Here is a 9,489-nt window from a genome sequence, read left to right on the forward strand (position 1 = left end):
CTCACTCCAATCGAATCACCTTCGTCCCTTCTCAAGAGAATTCGTGAAAACTGTTACCTCTAGCCCGCACAACTTCACCTGACATCCATACACTCCACCTGACATCCATACACTCCACCCCTCGAGTCCATCTTGACTTCGATGCCTCGGTGATAGCGATATGGGAGGACAATCTGCCCTACCAAATTTACACCAGCTGGCCCTACACATTAACTAACAGGCCGTTTCCACGGCCGCGGTGCGCATCTCTCGATTTCCTCTAAGATCATGTATGGCGTTCTTCGTCGTCGCACAGTGTGGGCAGCAAGGAAATGCTTCTACGCTTAGCGCTGCGGATGAGCTCAATATCTTGAAGGGGCGTAGCTCTTGCAGTATAGCGTAAGCGCCCACTCGCCATTGGATTTTGGAGAGATCCCTTGCAATGGTTTTGCGACTTGTTACTGCGTTGTTGGCACATGGAAACACCGCACATGGCAACACCGCATGCCAACCTAGCGCATCGTCACTCTGGTCAAGCGGTTCTTCGCGCCAGGCACATGACATGTCCGCCAGGCTACGCAGAGTCTAGATTGCACGTGTCCTTATGTGACGTTGCTTTCATGATAAGAAAAGAAAGATACCCTCTCCATCACACATGGCTCCCGCGAAGCGAAAGGATGGGAAAAAAGTAGAGCGCACCTAGCCCGATTTTTACAGGGTTCAGCAAAGAAGCACTTGCAGAATTCTGAAATTCAAACCTGAAGAAAAGTGCGGTATTGTGGATGGTACTCGCTAAGTCCCAACAAATGCCTTGCTTAAGCGACACAAGTTTACCGTAGGCAATGCTGTAGCTATTCCTTTGCTGTACAGCGAAAGATAGGACTTCGCTGTCCGAGTCCGACTGCATCCTACAGTCATGCAGTACAACTAATCTGAGCTACAGTACCCTTGTTCTCCTGAGATGAAATGCGTTCAGCGTCAATCTATACTGTTAGAGAAAGTAGGATGTACCCCTTTTTCTGATCTGTTTATTGTTGCTACTCTTTTATTTATAGTTGATGGGAATACCAGTATGGTGAACTGCTGGAGCGCATCCTGCATCAAGAGTAATACGACTACAGCGACACGTAGGTTAGAGTAGGTTCGGTATAATCGACCCCAAAGTTGACGGCCCATGTCTGACATGCTACAGTACCAATTTCCTCAATTCAGCGGAATTGAGGTTGATTACGTTATACAAACTGGAATGCACTGAGAACGCATCTGCACATGCAATGCAGTATATATCCAAGTATCGTACAGCAGCTCTAACAGAATAAACTACAACATCTTCAACTTTCCTGACCTGTTCCCACCAGATTTTATACTACTGTGACACGGAAAAGACGACGAACCAGTTTCGGGTCGTCCGGAGGAAGGGCAATTATTTCCGAGGTCTTCAGGAGAGTACAGATTATTTCCTGCCGTTTGACGTACTGTGTAAATTATTTGGCACTCCCAATATATACATCTCTTTTGTGTCTGCAGTACAGTACTTCTGGTTTGGTATATAAAAGCTTCTGTTTCGTGCCATTACTCTGGGAGGTACACACACAGCCAAGATTTCTTTCATCCATCCCCGGACTCTCTTGGTCCTGAGGTGATCTCTCAGGTCTGAGAAGCTGCCAGTTGCACATAACTAATGGGTAAGAAGAGCACTGTCAAAAAAATAGCTCGCAAATAGGCCCAACACATGTAAAACTATCTGATGTACAATAGGATGTCAAGTTATACGGCCGTGTAAACCTGTTTCAGTTCGCTAATTACTTGTCGGAAAGCGTTTGCAGAACATGTGTATGACATACCTGTCTTTATGGGTTTTGACAAGTAAACTTCGATTTGGTAATTCGTCAGCCTGTCCTCGGCTATGGCCTGTGATGCCAAGAACACCGATGCCTCCCTCCCCCTGTGGAGAGGGAGCCGACGGTGGCTTTAATATGTGCGTGTCTGATGTGCCCTAACGGCAGTGCCTCATCTACTGTGCTGTCCTAGCTCTGGATGGAACCACATGGCCCGGCTGTGTAGCGGTTCCATTATCAATGCGCTCCATATCCCCCGCGAGCTATAGCGGATAGTTTCACAACGGTACAGTACGTATTTAACACACCGCTTTACCCCCAGAGCAGAGACAAGAATAGGATGGGGTCCCAGGAGTGAGCCTGGCGGGACGAGGGATAAGAAACGTCGATGTGAACGGAGGAGGCTCCTTCGCGATTTCCTCAATCCTATGTCGCAAAAATGCACCTGGCCACCTTCAGTTGATTTTAATCAAATCAAAACTACAGAAGTCGTGCGGCAACCTATCCATTCATAATTGCACCTACATATCAATACTTTAGGCAGTGCATCCATCAGTCGTCGTCTGTATTCTGTCCTGCCTTTTTCTGTAGCCCTTGACTCGCATGCAAGATTTGTGCTTGAAATAGCTTCCCACCATCTTGAGACCGTTATCTTGAGTGGTTTCTAAATCTTAGATGCCCAATCTCTGGGTGCACTCCCAGAAGGAGACTAGGTGAGGCTGAAGGAGGGGACACCTTGCGTACATAGCCAAGTATTGTACTCGGGGGCATGTCTTCGCTGGGATATACCCCCGACCTTTAGGGAATTAGAGGATTATCGGGGCTGGCACTCCCCACTTGAGCACATGTAAAGTCTCCGTGGGGCTGATAATCAACGTGGTACAGTATGTCCTGGCTGGAAGGGCCAGCATGTGTTATATGAGCTCGCGGCGCGAAGGCTTTGCAGAAACTGAAGTAGCGCACAGCACTGTTAGCAATACATAAGAGCGGCGTTCTACTTCCTCAGCTCTCGCTTCTCCGCCACTTGTGTGACCAAGACGCTACCTTGTTCAGTTGCCATCCGATCTACATCGACACTTTCTTCAAATATCATTCACACCACCACTGCACATCTCAATCCAGACATGGCCCTCTCTACCAGTATGAGCAGCACGACATTGTACGTCTTGCTTTTCTTGCTTCCTCTGTGGCATGGCGTAAATGCCCGAGACCTCTGCCCTCCAGGATCCGTAAGCTCGAATGGGGCAGAGCCTTGCAGAGACTGCCCCGCCGGTAGATACCAACCTTATGCAGGCAAGAAGTCATGTTTGTCGTGTCCTAAGGGCACCTACCAAAACTACGGTGGACGAAGCTCCTGCTACACTTGTCCCCAGGGGGATTATCAACCAGAAACGGGCAAGACAAGCTGTCGTGAATGTCCTTCCGGGTCGTTTGGGAGATGGGAACGCGCAACTAGCGCGGCGACGTGCAAGAAGTGTGCGCCTGGAGCGTACCAACCCTATGGCGGACGAAGCTCCTGCTATACGTGCAATCAAGGAGATTTCCAACCGAAGGCAGGACAGACAAGCTGCTTTGAATGTCCGCCCGGATCGTATGGAAGGAAGGAAGGCGCGACTAGTCGGGCGACTTGCAAGAAGTGTGTGCCTGGCACGTACCAGCCCTACGGCGGACGAAGCTCCTGCTATACGTGCAATCAAGGAGACTATCAACCAAAGGCTGGAAAGGCAAGCTGCTTTGAATGTCCGGCCGGATCGTATGGAAGAAAGGAAGGCGCGACTAGTCGGGCGACGTGCAAGAAGTGTGCGCCTGGAACGTACCAAAACTATAGCGGACGAAGCTCCTGCTATACGTGCAATCAAGGAGATTTCCAACCGAAGGCAGGACAGAAAAGCTGCTTTGAATGTCCGCCCGGATCGTATGGAAAGAAGGAAGGTGCGACTAGTAAGGCGACGTGCAAGAAGTGTGCGCCTGGAACGTACCAAAACTATAGCGGACGAAGCTCCTGCTATACGTGCAATCAAGGAGACTATCAACCAAAGGCTGGAAAGACAAGCTGTTTTGAATGTCCGGTCGGATCGTATGGAAGGAAGGAAGGCGCGACTAGTCGGGCGACGTGCAAGAAGTGTGCGCCTGGCACGTACCAGCCCTACGGTGGACGAAGCTCCTGCTATACGTGTTCTCAAGGAGACTATCAGCCAAAGGCTGGAATGAAAAGCTGCTTTGAATGTCCGCCCGGATCGTATGGAAGCAGGGAAGGTGCAACTAGTAGGTCGACTTGCAAGAAGTGTGATCCTGGATCGTACCAACCCTATAGCGGACGAAGCGCCTGCGACACGTGCTCTCAAGGAGACTACCAGCCAAATGCTGGCAAGACAAGCTGCTTTGAATGTCCGCCCGGATCGCATGGAGACAGGGCAGGTGCAGCTAGTAGGACGACATGCAAAAAGTGCCCGCCCGGCTACCGCCAACCCTACAGTGGAAGGAGCTCTTGCGATAAGGTGCGCTGAGGAGGATTGTCATTCTAGGCCGCCAAAGGCAAGGCATCTTGATTCCGTGGTTTTCATGTCAGGGGCGTCAGAGGTTGGCACAAATAGCCTGCGCCGCGTATTTGACGGCGGCTGTATGGCTTCTCGATGAGTGCTTTGATGGTGACCAACGCGGCATTTGAGGAGTCTTCCTGAAGCTTGGAGTGTCAAGATTTGTTATTCTCTAATGCATATACCGTGCAGTCATTTCACCTGTAGTCTACGATAGTACTGTACCGTACATACGTCGTAAAGCAATGCTGCTCTGTTATCTCTCTCTATCAGCATCGCCATCCAGGCCCAGTACCGTTGCGGCGGCAACAACGGCGGGGAGACGAACCGAAGCCTAAAGTTAGATGCAGGTTTTGGCGCCGCCAAACCTATCACAATGCACACCTGGCAAGAAAGGTCGCATTCTAGCAGTGGCATGGGCGCTTCACTGTACCGTTACTGTATGTCCCCATCACACGTTCTCACAGTCCGTCAGCGGAAGACTGTGCTCCCCGCCATGACGCATTGCCCCGCTTAGCAAGGCACACCTCGCGGTCACAGGTACCGTAGAGAGCCGTCCTTCGCGCTGTGCTCCGCGCATCCTCCATTGTTCTCGCCTCTGTCGTGCGCAGGGAGTGCAATGTCCCCGCACCCGTCGAAGTCTTCCAAAGGTCGCAACAATGGGTGATTCCGCGTTGTTTTTTCCATTTGCCCACAAACTCGCTGGACATAAAGTAAACCCGAGTTTGAAAAATCCCACCACGAGTTTTGCGGACTGACCTCCAGCAAGGTACCTGCCCGCAACAAACGGAAGTCTGGTACAGTATATCGTTGTGCCGCCCGACGGATCACGTGCACCTGCGCGAATACTCGCTGAAGCGAATCTTGTAGCTCGCCACAAGGATAGAAACGTCCTCAGTCGAAAGGACGATGTGTTTCGTCTTCTTGACAGTCTGAGGGGGGCCGTTTAGAGAGGACTGCTTTTTAGAAGCTTCTACTTATCTATCTTTCGCGGTTGCTTAGGCGGCATCTCTGGCAGATCCTGTCGCCCTTTTTATCTATTGATCGACTTTGCGCAGATGAAGCGATAGGGGCGTCCATGATGCATATCGCCACGACCCCGTGCAGTCTGGGACTCATTGTGCTGATGAAAAGAACGGAAGACCCACTTCGTTTTTTTTCACGACGGGTCGATCCAGCACTGCTGTGATTAGGCGGATGTGAAACTCGTGGAAAACTCACATGCCCCGAGTTTTCGGTATGCTGTGAGTTTTGCCAAACGCGTTGTTTGAAATTTTTGCGTTCAGAAAATCCAAGCAAACTCGTTGCCAAAACACGCGTTTTCGTGACTTTACGGAGAACGTTACTGTACTTTGCATAAACATACTGTGGGTCGAGGGCTACCCTCTAGAGAGAATAGACTCGCGGTAGAGATGCTCTTATGTTGTCTAAATGTCACTTCTCTTTTTTAAACAGGCGTTTGGTTTTGAAGATATCAATACTAAACGCTTTCAAGGCTGCTCCAAAAAACTTATTTGCCAGGCATTTCTAAAAACTACCGGAAGGACGTGCAGCTCTCACCAAAACACTTCCTTCCGCAAAGCAGAACACAGGTGCGGTAGCCAGGGTATCTTGCATCGAGAAAGCACAAGTCCAGAAACAAATGAGTTGAAAAGCATCCTCGTAAGATGTCACCTGTCATCTGCACACACGGGCATGCGAAGTCTTCCGCGAACGGACACGATGGCGCCGACGTCTCGGACACTGCCGCATCTTGTTCACACCCTGACACCAGAAAAATGTTCACTAGGCCTTTAACATCCGACACGAAACGCGCCCCCAGGCTTGCGTCGAATTAACCAAACTAGCCTACCTTGCTGCTACTGTGTCTCTACTCTACTCTTACTCCAGTTCGCTAATTCCAAACCACCCACACTCCAAACGAAACTTCTCATCAGCGCCACCTCGCCCATGACGGGCAGGTCAACCGGGCCGCGAGGCATCATGTCCATCCCTGCGACCACAACCCCATGATTGTGGTCTATCTGTGCAACCTCGGGGCACATCTCACCGTCCGTTTGGGCCAACACAGCCTCAGACCCATCCTCTCGCCATTGCAAGATTCGTTTCCCTCTTGCAGTTTTTTGGGGTGTTCGCCCTGTGCGAGAAATAGTATCCAAGTCTGTTGCACTCAGAAATCGATTTGTGATATCATCCCAGTCTTCTTTCACGCAAAAATGAATTGTGATCCCTCTCTCCATGTCCCACACCCGCACCATCTTGTCTGAGCATGCAGATACAACACGCCGTCCGTCTGCATTCATCATAACGCTAGCCATCGGACCCGTATGTCCATTCTGTGAAAGCCAGGAATCCGGTGACCCTTTTACTCATGCCTTTTCCTCTGTCTCTACTTATACTACTTCGCTGGGCACGGGGTTGTGCTGGAGGCACAGCTCCGTGCAACTCACTGTCGACCTGGTGGCGCTCCACGTATCACTTCTTCCACAGTGGTATGTAGTATCACTTGTGCGCTCTGTCACATTCAATTCGTCCCCGACTTGTGCTCCCGTCTCCACGTCCCACACCCGCACGTTCCCGTCTCCGGATCCAGATACCACACGTCTTCTGGGCACATTCATCGCAAAGCTGATCACCATTCCCGTATGTCTAGTTAATGCATCCTCCAGTTGTGCTCCCGTCTCCACGTCCCACATCCGCACGCTCTTGTCTTCCGATTCAGATACCACACACTTTCCGTCTGCACTCATTGCAACGCCACCCACCTCCGACTCATGACGGCGGAAACTTATCAGTATTTTCCCCTCATATAAACTCCACAGCGTCTGCGTCCCATCTTCATTTCCGACAACCACATACACTTTCCTCTCGCAGAAAGTCACGCAGCTGCCCTTCGTCACCTTTGCTATTCCTCCAGTCACTTCGGATTTTTCACTTCAAGAACACGACCCGGAACAATTCCTCACACCCCTGCTCCTTTTGCGCTTGCTTCCCTCAATGTTCCTTGAACCTGTACTCTCTGTTTCAAGGTCGCACTCCAATCGAATCACCTTCGTCTCCTTCTCAAGTAAATGCGTGAAAAATGTAACTTTTAGCCCGCACAACTTCACCTGACATCCATACACTCCACCGCCGAAGTCCATCTTGATTTCGATGCCTCGGTGATAGCGATATAGGAAGACAATCTGCTCTACCAAATTTCCACCGGCTGGCCCCACACATTCACAAACACGCCGTATCTACGGCCGCGGCCGTGCATAATCTCCTTTTCTTCTTCCCACTGCATCCAGCAGTGTCTGCCAGGATTGATAACTCTTGAAGAATGCCCGTGTTTATATCGTTGAGAACATACATATCATCAACGTTACTAAAACATACGTGTGTGCTAAACCATGCTTGCGCCTTGGTTAGTACCCTGCCACAATAGCTCTGCTCTCGCATTTCTGGAGCCGTTCGGCTGCCACCGGACGCCTTCACGATCGTGTACAGCCGTTCTGACACTCGCCCTCCGTTTGCATCTTCCCCCAGAGACACAAAATACACTCCTCCCGAGAAACGACTCTTAATATCATCGCCATGCTTCGTGTCGTTCGACAAGACATGAGATGAGGCGAACGGTTTGTTCAGCCCGGCCGGTAAGGCGTAAGATAAGTGTACGGGTCAGCGATGCCGTTAGTGACTATGGGGAATTGTTCGGATTCGGAAAAGTGGCGGTGACAACACGTCGTTTTCTCTCCTTTCTTTCTTTCTTTCTTTCTTTCCTTTCTTCCTTTCTTCCTTTCCTTTCTTCCTTTCTTCCTTTCCTTTCTTTCCTTCTTTCTTTCCTTTCTTTCCTTCTTTCTTTCCTTTCTTTCCTTCTTTCTTTCCTTTCTTTCCTTCTTTCTCTCTCTCTCGCTCTCCCACATGTGGTCGGATGCCGTTTTCATGTATGACGTTCTTCGTCGTGGCACAGAGTGGGCAGCAACGACATGCTTCAACGCTTACACATATATGCTTAGCGCTGCAGATGAGTTCAGTACCTTGAGGGGGAGTACCTCTGACAGTATAGGGTGAGTGCCCCTCGCCAGTAGATTTTGTAGAGATCTCTTGCAATGGTTTTGCGACTTGTTATTGCGTTGTCGGCACATGCCAACATCGCATGCCAACCTGGGACATCACCACTCTGGTGAAGCGGGTCTGCACGCCAGGCACATGACATGTCCGCCGAGCTACGCGGAGTCTAAATGGCACGTGTCCTTATGTGACGTTGCTTTCATGATAAGAAAAGAAAGATACCCTCTCCATCACACATGGCTCCCGCGAAGCGAAAGGATGGAAAAAAGTAGAGAGCTTACCTAGTCCGATTTTTACAGGGTTCAGGAAAGAAGCATTTGCGGAATTCTGAAATTCAAACGTGAAGAGGAGTGCAGCATTGTGGATAGTACTCGCTAAGTCCCAACAAATTCATTGCTTAACCCTCAACCAATACAGTACCAAGGGTACAGTCGACCCTACGCATTAGTGCCACCCTGTGTAAAGACTAATAATACGGCACTAATTCGGAGCGGCACAATCAGAAAGCAGAATCACTACCCGGCCAGAACTCTGTTATTAGAGTCTGCTGTTGTTGCCTTTGACCCTGTCTCTCATGCCTAGCTTCTAGTGTCTAGACGACAAGCAATTTGACCTCATATGAGGTCAGTCATGGCCTCATATGAGGCCAGCTTTTTTTTTGCAAAAAAATATAAATTAAATCGAAACTTTAAAACATTCAGTTTGGACACCATTTCTTTAACGTATACGCGCTCGGCAATAACATCTTGCAAAGCATTGGGATGGCGGTTGTCAATGCACAGAGAGACTAAGAATCTAAAGAACTATCAATGATGAGTTGACTTTTTAAACAGGCGTTTTGGTTTCGAAGATATCAACATAAAACGTTTTGAGGTTGGTCAAAAAAGGCTCCTTTTTGGGCATTTTAAAAATGGCTGGAGAAGACGTGCAGATCTCACCAAACTCCACCCTTCCACAACGCAGAAGTCAACTGCCGTGTCGAGAGTATCTTTTTTCCATCTTGTTGAGCTAGCACAAGTCGAGAAAAATAAGTTGAAAAGTGACCTCATATGAGGTCATTTGTCACCTAGACACTAGAAAAG

At 49.6% G+C, this 9,489-nt stretch overlaps 3 protein-coding genes; 2 read left to right on the top strand and 1 right to left on the bottom strand.

Annotated features, from left to right (window-relative positions):
• The first annotated feature begins 2,959 nt into the window (after positions 1 to 2,959).
• CHC_T00002221001 (hypothetical protein) lies at positions 2,960 to 4,454 on the top strand. The gene is made up of 2 exons (XM_005713433.1): positions 2,960 to 3,869; positions 4,195 to 4,454. Exons 1-2 carry the CDS (start codon positions 2,960 to 2,962, stop codon positions 4,452 to 4,454), a joined length of 1,170 nt encoding a protein of 389 aa, XP_005713490.1.
• A 1,759-nt stretch (positions 4,455 to 6,213) lies between these two features.
• Positions 6,214 to 7,104, bottom strand: CHC_T00002222001 (hypothetical protein). Its single transcript, XM_005713434.1, has 2 exons — positions 6,877 to 7,104; positions 6,214 to 6,690 (listed from the first exon to the last, which is right to left on the bottom strand). Exons 1-2 carry the CDS (start codon positions 7,102 to 7,104, stop codon positions 6,214 to 6,216), a joined length of 705 nt encoding a protein of 234 aa, XP_005713491.1.
• Positions 7,105 to 8,832: 1,728 nt separating this feature from the next.
• Positions 8,833 to 9,220, top strand: CHC_T00002223001 (hypothetical protein). XM_005713435.1 is given in 2 exon segments: positions 8,833 to 9,025; positions 9,026 to 9,220. 1 exon segment carries the CDS (start codon positions 9,026 to 9,028, stop codon positions 9,218 to 9,220), a length of 195 nt encoding a protein of 64 aa, XP_005713492.1. The 5' UTR covers positions 8,833 to 9,025.
• Positions 9,221 to 9,489: the final 269 nt, after the last annotated feature.

Source organism: Chondrus crispus, genomic scaffold (genome assembly GCF_000350225.1).
Source record: "Chondrus crispus Stackhouse genomic scaffold, scaffold_13, whole genome shotgun sequence".
Lineage (NCBI taxonomy): Eukaryota > Rhodophyta > Florideophyceae > Gigartinales > Gigartinaceae > Chondrus > Chondrus crispus.

Coding starts and splice junctions, on each gene's coding strand:
- CHC_T00002221001 (XM_005713433.1), top strand. CDS start 2,960: ATGAGCAGCACGACATTGTACGTCTTGCTTTTCTTGCTTCCTCTGTGG. Junction 3,870..4,194: donor ACCAAAGGCTGGAAAGACAA/GCTGTTTTGAAT, acceptor TGGCAAGACAAG/CTGCTTTGAATGTCCGCCCG.
- CHC_T00002222001 (XM_005713434.1), bottom strand. CDS start 7,104: ATGAGTGCAGACGGAAAGTGTGTGGTATCTGAATCGGAAGACAAGAGC. Junction 6,691..6,876: donor AAGTCGGGGACGAATTGAAT/GTGACAGAGCGC, acceptor TGGCTTTCACAG/AATGGACATACGGGTCCGAT.
- CHC_T00002223001 (XM_005713435.1), top strand. CDS start 9,026: ATGAGGTCAGTCATGGCCTCATATGAGGCCAGCTTTTTTTTTGCAAAA.